Raw genomic sequence first — 21282 nt, 5'->3', positions numbered from 1 at the left:
ATTTTTTTATTTATATATTAAATATCTTTTTCTAAAATAATAATATATGTTTATATTATTGAAAAATATTTAATATATTTAATCTCAAAATAGCTCATGTATATATATATACATATATCTGTATATCTTTTTAATTTACCTCTTATATTTTATAGTTTTTGAAAAAATCATTTATTCAATTTTATTATTTTAAAATTTTAATTATTTTTAAGTAAATTTGTCTTTATTTTCACATGTTTCATATTTTAATTAATTATTTTTCACTTTTAATTACTCAAATTATTAATGCAAATTAAATACATAAAAAATTTTCAATTTTTATACAATAATATCTTTAATCATTACAAAATATTGTTTCAATTATTAACTGAAATGTAATCTATAATGCATAAAATAAATTTAAAATATTGCATAAAATAAATTTTTAATTATTATTTTATTTATTTAAAAATATTTCATATAATTATTTTAAAAATTTGAAATAAAAATTTTTCTTCCATGTCCACAGTTTCAATGTAATTTTTTTCGAATCAAAATTCAAAAGAAATTTTAATTCATTTTATGTTTTAAGAACTTTAATTAAAATATTGTTCGTGACTAATAAGAATTCTTGTTACGACACAAAAACAGTAAAATGAATCATTTTGTTTAATGATTCAATAAACATATATAATTTTATTTGAATATGTATTAGTTTCAGTAATATCTAATTATTTTCATTAATATTACGTCTTCGAAATCAATCTATCAGATATTTTTCCAAAAAAATTTTTATTATCCACGAAAAATATTTTATCCTTTAATTATTTTATTTATAATATTCATTTAAATTCATATTCAAATAAAATATTGTATTTAGTGTATTTTTAAATAGTGTATTTTTAAATTTGATATAATGCAAAAAGAGATTAATATCTTACAAATGAAATTTAAAATGCTATATAATTATTATAAAATTGAAAGAATCAAAATAGAATTTTTTTCTATATTATTAATAATTAAAAATAGTCATTTTTTCATGATTTATTGATTAAAGTAGTGGAATAAATGATATCTTAATACTAATTTCCATTGAACAAGCCAAATGGATTATTTACATTATTTAAAAATGAAATTTATTTTTACGTTAGTAACATGGATGTGGTAAAGTGGTAAACATGATTATGATATTTTATGTTAACTTTTTCATCTGTTATATCATCAGGATTGTTAATATTTCAAAATATATTTTTCTGTCAATATATTTACCTATATCACATTTAACATTATCATTTTGATTTTAATTTTTGATGTTACATACATGTCACATTTTATGAATTTGGAAGTTTTGTGGAGATCATGTTTAGATCAACGATTTGACAGTTTTCGATTGTTAAAATCTTCGGTTCGTTGGCGATCAAAGTTTTCGTTTTATCTGGACACACAGTAATGCTATATTTAACATAAAAAAATTAAAAAATTATTATATATATAGTAAAGAGTTATGAAATAATGAGACAATTATTTGATATATTACATTTAATAATTATTCAATAACACTATATAATAATTAATTACAATATTAATAATTAGAAATATGTTGAACGATTATGTAAATTCATGAAAATTGAGATATTATAATTTTTATCAATTTAAAATTGAATAATTGAAAACATTAAATATAAAAAAGATTTTATGTATAAAAATTTTTATATATAAATTTTATATATAGATTTTAAATCATTTTTTAATTATCAAAACAATATTTATTGTTATATATTTATTTATTTATTGTTATATATTTATATTTATATATATATTTATTTAGGAAATTTATTAAAAATTAATTTATTAAAAATTTATTATTTTATGTATTTACATATATTACATATATTATACATATATTTTTATTTATTTAATAATTTAAAATCTTATTTTTTAAAATAAAAAAATGATTTTTATTACAATGAAAGATGAAAATCTATAACTCATTATAGCATTTATGATCTCTTATGTGTATTTTTTATATATGTACATGCAATAAAGAACAATAATATATATATATATATAAAAAACATTACGTGTAAATTGGTGTACATCGAAATTTTATGATAAAAAATTTTATGATATAAAATTTTATGATTTTATGATTTTATAATAATAATAAGGAAAAACTTGTACAACACAATATCTTGTAATAAAACTATTTATTTCTATTTATTATTATATTATTATTTTTTTTCATATTATAAATTATTTTTTAATATTATTATAACTTATATTATAATATTATAAAAAATCATTCTTAAAATGTGTAATGTGGAAAGATTATATGGCTTGATAAAATGGAAATTAAGAATAATTATGAGAGATTTTCGAGTAAATCAAATTTAAAAATTTTTCAAATATGAATTGGCTAATTTTTTATAGCATATGAATGAATTGTTGATAGCATGTTATTATAAATGAAAATAAATATAAAATATTTTTTGATAGAAGAATATATTTTTTTCATTTTAAAATACATTTTTGAAAATTAAATTTGAAAAGTCATAGATAAATTCAATTATAAGACTTTTTAATTATATTTCTTCAATCTTGATTTTCAAAAATTTAAATGATAAAATTTCATTTTATATTTTTTATTTATTTTTATTATGTAGAATAATCATCTATTGATAGTTCATTTCAATCTGAAATTGATTATTGAGATATTTTCTCTTATATTTAAAAATTTTTCAAATTTGATTTAATTAAATATAAAGCTTCGTATAAAGTTATTTTAAATTATAAAATTTCTGTTACTTCATTTATATCATGAATTATGAGTTATTATGTATTTACTTTTAATATACTTGTATATTATTATAATTGAATTATTAATATATATTAATATAATGTTATTGTATATTATATTCTCATCTTTAAGGATTTATTTTATTATATTATGATATATACATAAAAATTGAATATTTAAAATATACAGAGAATACTTAATTTGAACATTTTAAATATCTCGCTTTATTTAATATATTTAATTCGAATAAAACTCAAAGATTTTAGCGAATATCAATTTTTTAATAAGTATAAGAAATAATTCTAAAACAGTAAAAAAAGGAACGTAATTCAAAACATTGCATATGTTATGAATACTGAATATATGTATATATATATATAACTAATTGAATATTTGAAAAAATTCTTATTCATTTTATAAATTTCTTGAACTTCTTTGGAATCCGCGAAATGTGAAAATACAGTAAAAAAATAAAATAAAAAAATAAAGTACAAAACTTTTAGACGATCGAAATTATAATGAACAAAGTTACAATTAAAAATGTAAATTTATCATTAACTTCGATCGTTAATTAAAATTGTTTTATATTTTATTTTGCATTGCTTATATTTAATCATATTTAACTCATTTTTGACTGTTTATCTTGGTGATATTTTTATATAAAAATATTTATATAAACTAAATGTTTATACAAATATATATATATACATTGATTATATGTTGTTATGAATGCATATGTATAGTCGAAATTTATTATAATGGTAATAATAGTTTTTTACGAATTAAAAGAGTACTAACTTTTTCATAAAATGTCGATTTTTATAATATATTTAAAATATATTATATAATATATATATTTTATAATATATTTAAAAATCATTGAAATGAGGAAGTGCTTAATTTATAGATTCACCAAGAATGGTTTTATTTTCCAAGATTTCAAGAACATTCAAATTTTTTAAGTAGAATTAAATATTTTTATCATTATATGATAATAATTGTAATAAATTCAATAATTTATGATCGTCATAAAAAATTAGAAACAAAATGAATAAAGTTGATAAATAAAATGAGTGTAATAGAATTTTTATTATTATTTAATATGTTATTCTATAAATTATTTTTTTTATTATTGTATTATTCTAAGATTTATTTTAACAAGTGTCTAAATAATTTTTACTAACTTCAACATATTTCTGTAAATTTTAGAAAATAAAAAAAAATATATTAAGTGAATATATTATTATAATATATTATTATAATAAACTTAAAATAATAATGTATATAGTTATATAAAATCACAAAAAAGAATTTTTTTTCATTATTCATTTGAATATTATATTTAAATTATTTATTTTATAATTACAAAAACAAATGTAATAAATGTATTTTTGACTATACAATTTTTATGAACTAACTAACAATAATCTAATAAATAAATTATATAAATAAAAAATTTCAAATAATTTAGCTAATGTAAGTTTTGAATATAAAATAAGAAACATATTGTTTAAATTATTCAAATATTATATACATACCCATGAGCGGTTGCCAAACTTTCAATTCTCAATGAATCAATATATACGCAAGGTGTATGTAAGAGCCTCCATGTGAGTGGATTGAAAAAAGAAGCTTGATACTCCCACATAATTTCAATTGCTTCCGGTTTACCCACCACATTGCCTGGTAATACTACAGTATGAATGCTTCCTGGTTCATAATACTTTGAATGAGAACTAAGCAGCATTTCTTCTGTTTCTTTTCCGCTTTCACCAAATATTTTGACAGCAAAAGTACCAACTTCACCACCGTGATTCAGGCTTTCATTTGTTCTCGAAATATTAATGGTGATTTTATAATGGTCTTCTGAAAATTAATTAAATTTAATTAAATTATTAATTAAAATTAATAAATAAAATTAAAAATATTATTAAGAATTTTATTATTATTATGATCATCATTGTGAAGAAAAACTTATGATTAGAAAATTATTTTTAGAAATTTTAAATTATATATATATATTTATAATTTAAAATTTCTAAAAATAATTTTCTAATCATAAGTTTATTTTTATATATATATATATACACAAAATAAAATAAAATATTTTTATTTTGGGTGTTATTATAGAATTTAATTATGGTTATGAGATATTATATTTTGTAGAATTTCAATTGGGCTAAAATGAAATAATAATGCTAAAATAAAAAAAATAGAGATAAATGATTTTATTAAAACAAACAATTTTTAATGCTGCATTATCTAATATATAAATTTTACAAAAGTAAAAAAATTTCATAAATTTAAAGGCCAACCATTTTTTTACGTAATTATATATTTTTTTAAAAAAATTATGTAAATTTTTAAATTATTAAATTAAAAATTGATTAATTTTCAAAATAATGTAATTTTTTCATAAAATCTACACATTTATGGATTCTATTGAATGCATATAAGAATAAACATAACATTTTTATCTCTGCACTCTTAGACTTTAAATTCTTTTGAATTAAGAAAAAGAATTGTATTATTAGAATTGTATTAAAAAAATTCTACAATTCTAAATTTATAAATTTTTATAATTTGTAATTTCCAATTTTTTAAAATATATATATATTATTAGCTGTATTCGATTAGAATATTTTTCATTAATTTTGCAATTTTACATTTTAATTGCAAGAAACAAATATGAATAATATATTTACTTTTTCTGAATTTGTAAATGATAGTGAAATAACTTCTAGTGAAATAACATTCAGTGTATATATTGCCCAAATAAAATATTAGAGAAAAAAGTTAAAAAATTTTAGAAACTAATCAATTTGAATCAAACGATTCAATTATTATAATATACATAATAATTATTATAGATACATAAAAATTATATATATAATTATATGTATAATTTCATTTAAAAAAAAGTTGTTTTTTAAATCTGTGAAAATTCTCTATTTTTAGAGATTTATATACCACATAATTTGAAACTAATATTTGATTATGAAATTTTTTTCTATCATTTTAGCATTATTATTTAATTTAATTATTAAAAATATTAAATAAATTTATAAAAAAATGTTGAAAGCAATTTATCTTTATTTTGCTATCAAATTACAATAAAAAATAATTTTTGAATTGTAGTAAGCAATAATTAGTGACCACATCGTTTCTACAATTATTAATTATCGCATTGAATTTTTATGCAAAATAAAAATAAATTAAATTGAAAATGATAAATAATCTGCTGTCAAAATGAATAACATAGTAGTTTTTAAAAAATCTACGAAATGAAGAAAACAAGATTGCTTCTTGTGAAAAAATAATATTAATTCACAACTTAAACATAACTTTTTCACATAATATAATTATTTTGCAATTTTAATAATTTAAGAAATACAATTTTCGATTTTCAACATATGATAAATATCATATTAATATAATATATATTATAATATCATATCTATTGTAAATTATGAGTCAAATTTTCTAATTAACATAAGCAATAAAATTTGGATAAGGAAATTGTGGAAACATACTTATATTGCATAAAAATTTAGTTTACTACAGATTTTTGAATTGATTACAGAAAAGGAAATTTTTATATTGATAATTTTTTTTATGAAATACTTATATAAATACTTAAATATCTTTAGAATTACTTAAAACAAATTGAAAACTGAAATATTTAAGAATACTAATTAATTATTTGAAATAATAATATATCAAAAATTATGAAATCTCAAAGAAAAATTGTAGATATTTGCATATTCAAAAAATTATAATCAGTTATTAGTTTGAAAAATATATTACAAAATATATTAAAATATTATATCACTTAACTTTATATATCATATAACATTATTTTATTAGTATTTATGTTTTCTTTTTTTAATAATATATATTAATTTAATAATAATATATTAATATCATCTGATTACTTTCATTATATAAAAATTAAATTATTATTTAAAAATCTTAATTCAATAAAAAATTTTTAAAAGAATTATTTTTACTAAAATTTTTGTATAAATTTAGCATTTTGTTATATTTTTTTTTGGAGAGAGAAGTTTTATATTCATTATTAATGTTTTAATTGTGTATTACACAATTATATATTTATCAAATAACATAATTTAATAATCAAAATTTATCTTAACATTTATCTTGCAGTGACTTACAATAATAAAGTTTATAATAAATGTAATAAATATAATAAATGTATAATAAAATATAATAAATGTGTTTAGATAAACTTATTTATTATTTTTATTATATTCTTTTAATTATTATTAAATTAATATTATATAAAAAAAAATACATAAATATATTTTTAAAAAATTAATTAATTACGATAATAATTGTGATAATTATGATAAATGTATATAATGAGTACATAATTTTTGGAAAATAAAATTATATAAATTTATATATAATATTATATATAAATATAATTGCTATCAAATTTCACAGCAATTTTGACAAGTTCATGTTATTAAAATATTTGTTATTATATTTCACTTGAAATGAAATTGATTTTTAATATTTTTAATGGATTATATTATATATAATTTATATTATTTTAAATCCAAATAATTTAAATATTTACATATATATTCACACTTAACTATATTCTGATCTATTTTATTATTACTCTCTCGCTTCAGATTTGTGTTCATTATACTGGATCAACATTTTTAACATTTCTATAATAATAAAATTTATCGTTGATTTTTAAATATATTATTCTATTTTTATGTATTCTTGATTATCCAATAAACACAAAGCTAAATCAAGAAAGTAAACTACAATGAGATCAAGATATAATTATATAATTAGAGATAGATATATATTATAATAAGATATAATAAGATATAATAATATATATATTATAATTAAGTATACATATATTCAGCAAATATTTAAAGATTTTCTAAGAAATAAAATTTTATATCTTACGAAAAAAATTTAATTAATATTTTGGTTAATTTATTTTTTGATGATTTTAAAATAATTATATATTTTTTTTAATAATTTTAAAATAAACATGCTATATCGATTTTGGTCTGAAATATATAAATTTTAAAGCAAAAAAAGAAAGTATAGATAGCCTTTCCTGCAATGAACTTTATTCTGCTCACTAATTGTATCTCACTAATTTCGTTTATTGAATTTATAAGAAAATTTCCATGAGATCATTATAAAACACATATTGAATCGGCTGAAGATATCGAGTTATATCTAATATGTACTTTTTTAATTTTATAAACACGAAATAATTAATAAAAATATATAAATTATAAAAAATACTTACTACAAAATGGTTTAGTCGAACCTGTCATTAGATAAACAGATGCATGATAATTTCCAGGCTGAGCATCCAATCCAAGTTTAGGACAATATTGATTCACGCAATCGAAACAATTTCCGTCTTGAAATTTTTCCCAAGATGGGCAGGGAACTCCCAAAAATGAACACTTTGTATTGATACTCTCTATAAAATATTCATAACTGCGAATATGATTGCAACCAACAAATCTTTTTATTCCTGAAATTAACAATTTCGATAATATTAATTATTTTGATAAGATATATTTTTTATAATGATATTTAATAATTATATAGTTTAGCGGATTGTTTAAATTTTGTATAAATTTTGATTATTTCATCACAATTATAATTAGTTTTTATCATTAAAACGAGAAATTGATCTAGAAATATTGAAAAAGTAATGTACTTTTTAAAAAAAAACTATTTCATAGAATATTCTCTTTCTTTCTCTCTCTCTCTCTCTCTCTCTCTCTCTATATATATATATATATATATATATATATATATATGCTTACATGATCATCACTTATCTTTTATCATGTTTAGTAGAAATCATCGCATATTTAGTATCTATCTATCGGCAATTAAAATTACAATAATTGAAATTACAATAACAGTAACATCAGCCTCATATTTAACATCTATTATACGCATATGTATAGACGAAATATTATATAATAATTTTATTTTCTTTTTAAATGATAGAAAATGTATTATTTTAAAATATATTATTTAAAAACTATATTATTTTTTTCTGATTGAGTCTTATTTTATTACAATAAAATTTTATTGTAGTGAAATAATCAAAATTAAGAAAAGACGTTAAATTGCATAATTTTTATCATTAATTTTATCATTAATTCAATATTTATTTTATAATATTTTTATTTATAAAAGTTTTAATCTAAAATACTTAAAAATATTCTTATTAGCATACATGTTTTATTCAAAATCATTATCAAATATATGATATGAATGACTAAATATAATGACTATTTGTATATGATGATAATGTCATCATTTTTGCTGTAGTTCAATAATCTCTTAATAAAAGCAATGCATAAGAGAAATAATATCTTAATCTAATGATAATAATAAAATGACAATAATAAAAAAATGAAATAATAAATAATTAAATAATAAAATGAATTATTAGAAGAATTTAAGATTAAACAAAAATGTGAATCGAAAATACTTTAATCCCATATGGGTCTTTTTATTAAATAGTTTACGAATTTTTGTAAATAAGATAATTTAAAAAACAACAAGACTATATAATAAAAAAAAATCTCTAAATGTATTCTATTTAGAAAATTTTTCTATTAGAAAAATAAAACAAAATTTAATACAATAATGATAATTATATAATAATAATAATGATAATTATTATTCCTGAGTTACTAAAATTAGAGACATTACATTGAATTTTATTTATCTATTTTTACTATAAATCTCTGATACTTTGTTTACTACTTTATAATTTATTTATATCTATTAATTTCAATTTCTTTGTATCAATCTTTGTATAATATACTTTTTTAATTTAATTTTTACTAAAAATTCTCTTATATAACTGCGAAGTTAAAAAAAAAATTTTAATTTTTATTTCGGTATCATGTTATAATAAACTTGAATATTTTATAATATATTGAAGTTATGAGTTTGGATATTTCGCAAATCTTTCAAATCGAAAATAAAACAATCCTTGATATTAAACAATTAAATATTGGCTTAATATTTATCATTGTAACATTAAATGATCAAACAAACTTTTCTAAAATAATTATATGAAAAATTTTTAAAGAAATTATATACATATAATACATATAATAATTTCTTTTTTGATTTATAAATCATTCTATCTTGAAAATAAAAAAGAAAAAAAATCAATTATGGCTTTAACGCTTCATTATTTTGCTTTTTATAATTTAAAATGGTTTAAAACGGAAAAGGATCAGAATATCTGAAAGTTATAATAGAATCTGAATTTCACTTCAAAAAAGTTCATTTAATTGTTAATTATATTTTAAGTTTTGTTCTCAAGATATACATATGTCTGTGTGCGTGTGTGTATAATTTTTGATATTTATTATTTAAAAAATTGTTTGATTTCATCTATTATATTAATGGAAAAAAAAATATGATATTATTGTATTATTTGTTATTTATTTTCCAGAAAATAATTTCGATGCAATGAAACATAGTAGTAGATACAAACAAAATATTATGATTGATTATTGCATTTGAAATTGTTGACTGCTAATTGATTATTCATCGATTTTAAAAATACAATTATTCTGTTTTCTATAGTTCTTTTTAATAAATAAATTATAATTTTAATCAAAATAATAATTAATGACATGATGCATTTTAGTATTTCTTGAGATTTTTTTTTGAGAATATTTTTAAATTTTACATATTTTATATCACACATTTAAAGTATTTCTTTCTTCTTTGAAAATTTAAAAAAAAATTGCTTTTTTTGATATATTTTTTCAAATATAGTAAAAATCAATAATTCTTATATATTTATCTTCCAACCAAACAATAGACAATTTCTATAACCAGATTCATATTTAGCATATAAATATAATATAATAAAAATTCTTTTTATAAAATTTAAAAATTTTGTTAATTTATTTTTTGTATCATCATTTATGATAAAAATACTTCTTAAAAAAATATTAAAAGCTTACTTTTTATATTGTTAAAAAAAGTATATTTTATATGAATCTGCATATAAAATTTAATATATATTATTATTTGCGAAATATTGAAAATCATAAAAATGTATAAACTATAATTGTATTATAATTGAAGATATATATAAAAATTGCAAAGGATTCTGATTTTGAACGAAAAATATATTAAAATCATCAAATAAAAAAATATATAAAAAAAACATATTTTAGTATAAGTGAAAAAAATATTTAAATGTTTATAAAATAACTGGAAAATTTAATTAAAAAAGAATTGGAAAAGAAATATCATCTTTAAAGAGGATAAGACTTTGCCAAAAAATTAATAAACAAATGGACAATTTTAATAGAAATGCAAAATCATAAATTATAATAGTCATCTAGTATATCAATTTTTTTATTATGTCGAATTTCCCAAAATTAATATTAATTATATTATCAAACTTTTTTAAAAGTTCTTTATATAAATTATTAAAAGATATTATTTTTAAATTTATATAATGAGAACATATCTTCTTAAATAACGAATATTATATGTCGAAGAAATGTATACTATTTAGATTAAACTCAGATTATTATTAACCATACAAAAGATGGATAAAATAAGGATAAAATCAAAGAACTTGAATATAAATTTTTTTGGAACAATATTTTTAAATAAATTTCTAATCAATGGATCATAAACATAATTAAAAATTTCTTTAATAAAGAGAAATAATTAATTATTACATATGATAAAAGTTTTGATAAATACAGTAATGCTTTATGCACTTTTGAATTCTAAAATATTGTAATAAAAATATTTATGAGAAAATGAATTAAAATTGTTTGAAAAATAGTTTTCATAATTTATAGATAAATTTGAAAATTGGAAAAAATTAAAAAAATATTAATAACAATAAAAAAAGAAATACTAAAAACTGATATTATTAAAGGTATAGTAATTTGCTTAATGATAAAAATTGGATTGTATAAAATAAAAGAAACTGAAATTTTTATGCGGTGGATGAAATAACAAAAATAGAAAGTATTATTACATATTTAGCTTTTTAATCTTTAGCTTTCCATTATATTACTATAAATAATATTCTATTGGATCAATATGGTCAAATAAAAAATTATGTTCAAATATGCCATTTATTTTGAAAATGGTCTAAGTTTATTTTCCAAAAAATTAATTATTTTAATATTTACATTTCTATCGTTATGTTTTGAAATAATTTATAATTAATATATTTAAAATCACTAAGATTTTGTAAAAAGAAAATTAGTTGATAAATAGAATGTTAAGATTTTATTTTAAATGTAATTTAAATCCCATTTTTAAAATTTCAAACAGATATAGAATATATTGCAACAAAATTTTAAGAAATAATTTTAAGAAATAATAATTTATGTTTTATTATTAAAATATTATTATTCGATTACTTCAGATAATGATTTTTTAAATATTTTAAATATTATTATTAATAATAATTTTATTAAATATATAATTTTAATATAATATATTAATACAAACAAGTAAGTAAGAAAGAAACAAAAAAAATCAATGTGATAAAAATTGATAATGGTGACTGAATGCATAATCTACTCTTTTCTAAAGTTTCCTGATAATTTGATAATTTATCTAACGATAACATAGCTATAATACGTTTCTACATATTTACACAACTTACGTAGAAAAGAATGCATTATTCTTTCGCAGTCTGCTTTGATAAACATTATTATTTCACAGACTAAGAATTTTTGCTTATTTTTAAAGATTCCTTAAATTTGGATTGCTTAATTTTTGCTTTGTTTTTAATATAAATTTCAATATATTTGAAATTATTCAATTTCAAATTACTTTAAACAGTGATGTAGGTACATAAAAAAAAAATTTAGCTATACATATTCATATAATTATTATTAAAAATTTTAATGAAATTTTAATTTTTTTTGTACAGAAATTTTATTTATGCAAATTAATATGAAAAAAATTTTTTAGAAGAAAAGATGATTTAAAGATAATTTAAAATATTAAATTGTAATTTTGGAAATAATGAAAAAAAAAGAATCATAGAAACATATTTATCAACAGAAAGTAAAGCTAATTTCAAACGATTCCACAGAAAAAAATATATATCAAGAAAAACGAATAATAACACATATTTAAAAATTATGATCAAAAGGAATATAGAAAAAAAATATTATATTCAAGATGGAAGAATTATGCAAGGATATTCCAAAGATTGTTCAAAGAGTTATATAAAATATTTTCATGCAGAAAAAAGAAAAAAAATTTTTAATAAATTTTGAAATTTAAATGATTTTAATAAGTAAAATATATTACTTTAAAAAGCTATTAAATGCATTACTATCAAAAGAAGACGGTTGATTAAGAAATATTAAAGAAATCTATTTTTTAATTACTGCTCATAGAAAATTCTTCATTTATAAAAAATTATTTTTGAACATTTAATATAAGTAAAGAATGTTTAAAACGTACATTAAAATCTGAAAATATAGAAAATTATATGAATGGATCATTCAGAAAAATTTAAATCAAGAAGAAAAAAATCTATTCACAATCACATTTAAAGTTTCTCTCAATTTAAATCTCATTATAGATTTTACAATTCTAATAAGAAATTCTTATAGCCAATTTTAAATATAAATACAAAATATAAATATGTTTAATTTATATCTGCTTAAATATAAAGAAAATAATACTAATTATTAATAGTTTTTAATGAGTAAACTTATAAGAAAATCTTTAAAAAAGATTTTAATTTATATTTCCATTAGAAATTTCCATGGAAATATTTGTCAAAAATGTGATCATATAAACAAAATTAAGGCATTAAATAATGACGAAGAAGACATAAATCTTATGGAAGAATATGAAGCTTTTTTTAAGATAAGTAAAATTAACAAGAAAATCTTTAAAATATTAAGATTTGGTATTATATATTCTTGATCACTATTTCGTTTTTTTTTTCGACTTATAAAAAATCTGCCTTACCCAAAGTTAATTATTTCAATTGCATATTGAAAACATATATATTTATATTTTAAATCTGAGTTTTTACAATATTTCCATGATAATAATGTTTACTGTATACAATTATGTTTATGTATCTTTAAAAGCATTGCATCTAGAAGTTCACAAGAAGTAGGATCTTGTAAACATCTAAAAAATCTTAGAAATGAAAAGCAAGTTATAGCTTACAGCCATATGTGTTCAGGACAAAAAAGAAATATAAAAATAATTTTGACATGATTAAAAATTGTTCAATTTGCCAAATAAGTATCATTCATCATAAATTTCTATTCATTCCATCAAACCATTTCTTACTGAATGATAGAATGATAGAATAATGATAGAAATTTCGGAATTGTACAAATGGAATTAAAAAAAACAATTTATTATTTACAATTTATTATTTCAGGAATATTATTAAGTCATGAAAAAATGTCGAAAAAACTTGTTTCATTCTAAATAAAATGAAACAAAAGGACTTCATTTCTACTAAGCCTCTAGAAACGCAATTTTTAAAAGGCAATTAAAAAATAGTAACAGATAAAGATTAAATTGATTAAAAATGTTATTGAATAAGACTTTCAAGAACTGAACTATATAAAATGTTTTATAAAAAATCAATAAATGAGGATATACTATTCAAAACTCTAGATTTACTATCCCATTGAGAAAGAAACTTTAATAATATTGAACTAATACTAATGTACAAAAACCAATTGCAACATTAAAATGCAATGATTTAATAGATTTATTATATATATTATTATCATCATCATTATTATCATTATTATCATTATCATCATTATTATCATTATTATCATTATCATCATCATTATTATCATTATTATCATTATCATCATTATTATCATTATTATCATTATTATCATTATCATCATTATTATTATCATTATTATTATCATCATTATTATTATTATATATATTTTATATACACCATAATTATTTTAAATGCTTCCCATATATGCAAAATAAATTATAAAATTGCAAAATATTAATTTGAATATAATATTTCTCTAATAGTGAATGAAAGTTAGATATTTTTTAATTTTTTAACATAATTTTTATTTCAAAGAAAATATTTTTTTTCATAGATTTTATTAATTATATCCTTTATTAACAAGTAGAAAGATTATTTCATTAATTTTAAAAGTGATTTTAAGAATAATTTTAAAAATAATTTTAAAATTTTTCTTTAGTAATCTATTAAATAATCAAAAAAATATTATTTTTTAAATAATGTTTATTATGTTAATTGAGTTGGTAAATTATATAGAAATACAAAAATATTATATTATTATAATCATGTTATCAAATACCAATATTTTTAAATTTATTAAAATACAAACATTTTAATATCTCGATTTTAAAATAAATAGACTTAGATCACTTTCAAAATAAACGGCTCTAATATATAACATTGTAACATTAAAGTTTCAAGTTATAAAGAATTTGTTCTATGAAACAATGAATACAGTAAAAAAATGAAAAAAATATATTCATCGTAATTATTAAAATAGAAAATAAATTTTTCAATTAAATTTCAGTATTGAAAATATAATCAAAACTTTTGAAAGAAGTTTAAATTTGAACTTTGATATTTTCTTATTTGAACTTTGATATTGACTAAATTCAAAATAAAAAATATTAATTGTTTATAATTTATTTTTTAATTTCATTTATTTTATTATTTAGTATGTAAAGAACATAAATGATCCAATATTTAATGAAAAATTATCGATATTTGTAATTATTATAACTTTCATAAAAAAAAATTAACAATCAATTTTATTTTAAACTTCTATTTGCAACAATTCTGAATTTTTTTTAATTATATATCAACAAATAAAATGATAAAGATATTTTTTTCTTTAATTTTTAAAAATTAAATTAAGATATGAGAGTTACTGAAAAAACACAATGTATATCTCCTTTATTATTAAAAGTTTTTCAATTCTTCTCTAGTGAATTTTCATAAGAGAATACATGCCATTATATTATCTTCATTGACACTACTACCAAATGATTCTTCTTCTGCAGAAATATGTAAAAGGATTAAACTATTTCTAATAGAAAATATATTCGTTCCTTAACTTTAAAATTTTTCTTTCATGATTTCTTAAAATTTCTTAAAATATATAATTTCTTTTATCTAATTATTGAACTTTTTAAATAAATATTTTCAAAATCAGATGATGAATTAAAAAAATATTAAATTTTCACTATTTTTAACTATATTCAAAGTTCAATAATTTGGCGAAAAGGAATCTCAAACAAATTTTGAAAGATCTTTGTAAAGAAAAAATTTCAATTTTGCAAATCTATTATGAATTCAATCAAGAATTCAAAAAAGATTTTTCAGAGTTTTTATAACCTATTAAATCTTTTAAATTTTTAAGAAGAAAAGTATTCTTACTTTGCTAGTAATATAAAAATGTTTTAAAAAAAAACAAATTCAGGATTGTTGAAAATAAGAATTTAATGTTTTAAAATAAATTTAAATTGATTATTATACGATTTTTTTCTACAAAATTATAATAATTTATAATAATATATTATTATATATTATTATTATCAAATACTCATTCGAAATTTATTTTCTTTATTGAATTTATATCAATACAAACAATTTCAGATTATATTGGATGTGAAATTATTATTCACAAAGATACCTTCTTATTTCCTAATTCGCAGGAATCTGGAATCTGTGAATCGGTCCTGTCTTGTCCATACGTCGATCACGTGCACTTGTTTATATCTACTGCGCCTCATTGGATTAATAGTAAGTTCATCCAACTTCAGTTTATATAAACTATAAACAAAAGATAAGAATTGGATTTGGGTGACCTATTTTATCCGGTCACTGTAACATAACCAATAACACTGTAAAATAATTGATGTCATAAGTGCATACGTATAGGCAGAATTCATTGTAATAATATGGAATTATATGAGTATGTGTGTGTATGTGTGTATGCATGTTTAATAAAGTTCTTTAATGTTTAGTAAAGTTTAAATAATTTAAATATTGATCTTTAAATATTTTTGTAATATATTTAAAGATCATTGAAATTGAAAATTTGTTTATTATTTATATTATTATCATATTGATAATATATAATATATTGATAATATTTTGTTAATATAATCTGGCATTTGCTTCTTAGTTTCAAGTTATTATTAACCATTTATTATTTATTATTTATTATATATTAATAATTAAAATCGCATACTTTATATAAAGTGATAATAAGATACGAATGTATAATAATGCACATACATTATTATACATTATTATAATGAAGATGATCTCATGATTATGTAAAAATATTTTTACATCTGTTAAGCACAAAATCAACATTTTTGAAATGGTTAAACAGCTTGGATTTTATTTTTAATGCTCGAACATTTTCAATAGTCTAGTAATAATTTATAATCGAAAACAGATCTCTAACGCTTTCCAAATTTTCACAGCAATCAAAATGGAAATAATCTCAAGTTACACTTATGCGCGTAGTATTTTGTAATAGAGCAATCGCAAACTCCTACATGCTGCGACGCAAGAGCCCATCTTTTAAAATTATTCTTTAATGCGATTGATTCCCCTAAATCCTCTTCAACAATCTTTTATATCAGATCAATCAATAGAATAAAATAGAATTCAGCAGATAGAACTCAGTTCATATCAGAGTAGAATCAAAATAGCATTACATTCAATCGTCAATCAGTGGCAAATAGTTAAAATAAATTATCATTCACTTCATTCACTTCAAGTTTATATAATACAAATGATTGTATAATTTTAGATGATTCTTCAGACAGTACAGTACTAAATGATTCTTCGAATAATATCATCAATTCAGACAACCTTCAGGTTTTATACAATATTCAAAATCATTCAGTTTAGACTTTAACAATATCATATATAATATTGTTAATACATATTTTTAAAAATATTATATTTAATTTTTTTAATATTAATATCATTAGCACTATTAGTATTATTAGCATTATAAAAAATATATTAAAGTAAAAAAATTAAAATAAGAAAGAAAAGAGATAGTGAATTAAAGGACACAAATTTTGCTAATTTTACTAATCCTATTTTAAAAATAAAAAGTAAAAACAAATTAAATTATTGCAAAAATGTATAAACAATTATTCTTTCTGATATTATTATAATAAAATATTATTATAATAAATAATAATATTATACTAATATTATTGAATAATAATTATCAATTAGATCAATTTATTAATGAACTTTGCCGATTTCAATGACTATAAAATATAACTTTTTTTTTTTACATCTAATCAATAATCGATCTTAGTTATCGAATAATTTCAAAAAATTTTTACTATATTGAATTCTGCTTAATACGTGATGCGTTCGTGACATTATATATGACAATATAACAATTATGCCATTCATTACTGTATATATAACTGTTTATATAAATATGTTAGAATGATTATGTAAATGGCTTTGTTTAGTGAAAATTTATTATTTATTATTTTATTTTCAAATAGAACTTTTTTAAAAATTTTTTATAATATAAAAAAATAAAAAGATATAATAGATAATATAACAGATATAATAAGAAATATGACTAAATATGAGGCTGATGTCACATTATAAACGATGGTTATATGTATAGGAAAAATTAGTATTCAAAATATTGTTTTTGACAATATATTTAAAGATCATCAAATCAAAAATGTACTTTTTTAAAAATAATTATTAATATTATACATATATATCTTACTTATATACTCTATTTACAATATTTACAATAAAATATCAAAATAAGTAGTTAAAGAACATAGAACAAAAAAAAATATATAAAAATAAAAAGGGAAAATAAAAAAAACTCACCTCGAAAGAAGCTTCCACGTTCTAAAGTGATAGAATTCAATACACCTTCATTGCAACCAGGCTGATTGCGACCTCCATTTGGAAAAAAATCGATATGAGCGACAGGATGAGTAATACCAAGCCCTAAGTTGATAAAAGGATTGCAATCGGTGTGAATAGCCGTAACAAAAGTGGCATCCGTTGGATCAAGTCGAACCATTGTAGACGTATTGCTAAAATGCGGTTCAGCAGGATCAAGGCCTTCAAACAAAGACATAAAATAAAACAAAAAATTTCATTGAATTGCTAAATAATTTTCGTTTTATTTATTTGTTTTGTACTTTTATTTATTGCTTTATTGTATTATAATTTTATTATAATACAATCGAAAAAAAAATGTAAACATCATTTAATATGTAATAGAATATATATTTTGAAAGCTTAAATTACAATTCTAAATACAACTTTCAAGAAATTAATACGATTTGTTTGCATAATACTGAAAATTTGAATAAGATTTACTATAAGATTAGGACGAAAGTTCTTTTAGTATTTTCTAGAACTAATATATTACTATAAAGAAAAGAAAAGCAGGGATGAATAAATTTTATCTATTGTGATTAAGTGATCAAGTGATTCGATGATTTTTTAAAAAATTTTTGATATTTAAAAATAATAGTGCTTTAAAAAACATATAAGAATATTAAAAAATATAAAAAATATGCTTTAGAAATTAATTATTAAAAAATAACAATAAAAAGTGATTAAAAATATTTGTTAATTTATTTTTATTATATGAGTATAAGAATAATTAAAAAAAAAAGATAATTATAATTCCAATTATAATTTTTCTTTAAAAATTGTTTTGTATTTTATTTTTGCATTGCGTATACGAAGAATAATTTATAATAAGATTTTTAAGGAATCTACCCGTTATACATTTTGAAATGTACACATTATAGAAATGCACAATAGTAATGATCGCAAGTTTACGCACACACAATCATGGACGTATATATTGAAAAAAAATTTTAAAAAATAGCAATTTTGTTTTGCAAATATTTCGATTTTTATAATTAAAATCGAGCGACGATAATATGTAAAAAAAAAAATTATCGAAAATCTTATTCTATAACAATACATATTCAAAAATCATTAAAATCGTTGAATATTCTCCTATTTCTGATAATTATTAAAAAAAAATTTTTAAGACCTAATAAAATTAAAAAAATGTATTTCGATTTGTTTTTAAAAATTAAAATGTTTTAATTATATTTTTATGAATATTTTATATATTTTTAATTTTAATTGTATCAGTTTATTTTTTTTTAATTTCATAAAAAATTTTGTAAATTTATTTATTATTTATTATTAATTTATTTATTTCATTGAAAATTATTCAGTTTTAGTATAAGATACTGAATAACGTATTAGGCAACATTGGGGAAATAAAAAAATAATATAATTTCATACAATAATAGTAGCAGTATTTTTTCTTTTTTCTGCACTCACAAATAATGAATCTTCAAAAAGAAAAATTAGAGTTATTCGAAAAAAGTCGTAAATCGTAAGTTGTAAGCAAAATATTTCCACTAAAATTGTTTATAATTGTTTTATTGACATATTTTCTCCAATTATCTCCGTAATGTATTATTATTTATATTTATTATTTATTAATATTTTATATAAGCAATAGTAAAAATTATTGACTTTTTCATTGCTTAGAATTAATTTTTAAAAATTTAAATATTAAAAATATTAAAAAATATTTAATACTTAAATGAAAAAAAGAAATGATTGATTTAAATTACGAATTTTAATCTTAATTTTAACAATTTTAATCCAAATATAAATATAATATAAAGCAAATTCAATTCAATACAAAATACATTAAATTTTTTAAAATAGGATTGAATAATTTGTTTTCTTTCCAAAAAAATTAAAGCATTCTTTATAAAATTTGAATTATGTGATCAATTTTTATAAACTGATTCTTTAACTTAATTCAAAAATAGTTTTATTAGAAATTTTATTAAAGGATTAGAATTGATAAATAAACTAGTTAATGATATAGTAAAATTAAAAAAAGAAAAATTAAATTAATAGAATATAATAGATTAAAAAACAAAAGACAAAAAATAGGAAATACAAAAATTATGTTTTATAAATTGTAAATGATCGACGAAAGTTTTTAGAATATTAAATAAATATTAATTAAAAAATAAAAAAATTTCGATTAAAAATCAATATTTGTAAATAAACGAAAATTAAAATAAAAAAATTACTAAACAATTTATTTTTTATGTAATTTTACTATTTCTTATTATACATAATACATAAAATTTGCTTTAGATGTTTATTTTTTTTCGAGATATAATTAAAAAATTTTTAGTTTTATATATTAAATTCTATTTGTACAAATATTATTAATACAATTCTCTTCACTTAGTCTGAGTCATATAACTTTTATCGTTGTAATTATTATTACCAACTCTTGAGTAAGAATATGTATATAATGTTCCATAATCTACTTGTTTATATAAATTCATCACAATAATTTGTATATAAGATATATATATATATATGCATG

At 17.6% G+C, this 21282-nt stretch overlaps 1 protein-coding gene across 1 annotated transcript in view; it reads right to left on the bottom strand.

The window, feature by feature from the left end:
• Positions 1 to 1092: 1092 nt before the first annotated feature.
• LOC107995239 (pancreatic lipase-related protein 2-like) overlaps positions 1093 to 21282 on the bottom strand; it is a 56940-nt gene continuing 36750 nt past the window's right edge. Inside the window, exons 7-10 of the mRNA XM_062079097.1 lie at positions 18714 to 18953; positions 8085 to 8318; positions 4315 to 4642; positions 1093 to 1431 (exon numbers count right to left, since the gene is read on the bottom strand). Of these exons, the coding sequence (XP_061935081.1) occupies positions 1311 to 1431; positions 4315 to 4642; positions 8085 to 8318; positions 18714 to 18953 (923 nt within the window). The 3' untranslated portion in view covers positions 1093 to 1310. The remainder of the gene's footprint in view (positions 1432 to 4314; positions 4643 to 8084; positions 8319 to 18713; positions 18954 to 21282) is intronic.

The sequence above is a fragment of the Apis cerana genome, linkage group LG9 (genome assembly GCF_029169275.1).
Source record: "Apis cerana isolate GH-2021 linkage group LG9, AcerK_1.0, whole genome shotgun sequence".
Lineage (NCBI taxonomy): Eukaryota > Metazoa > Arthropoda > Insecta > Hymenoptera > Apidae > Apis > Apis cerana.
The sequence above is the reverse complement of the archived record's forward strand: the minus strand, read 5'-3'. Positions and strand labels throughout refer to the sequence as shown.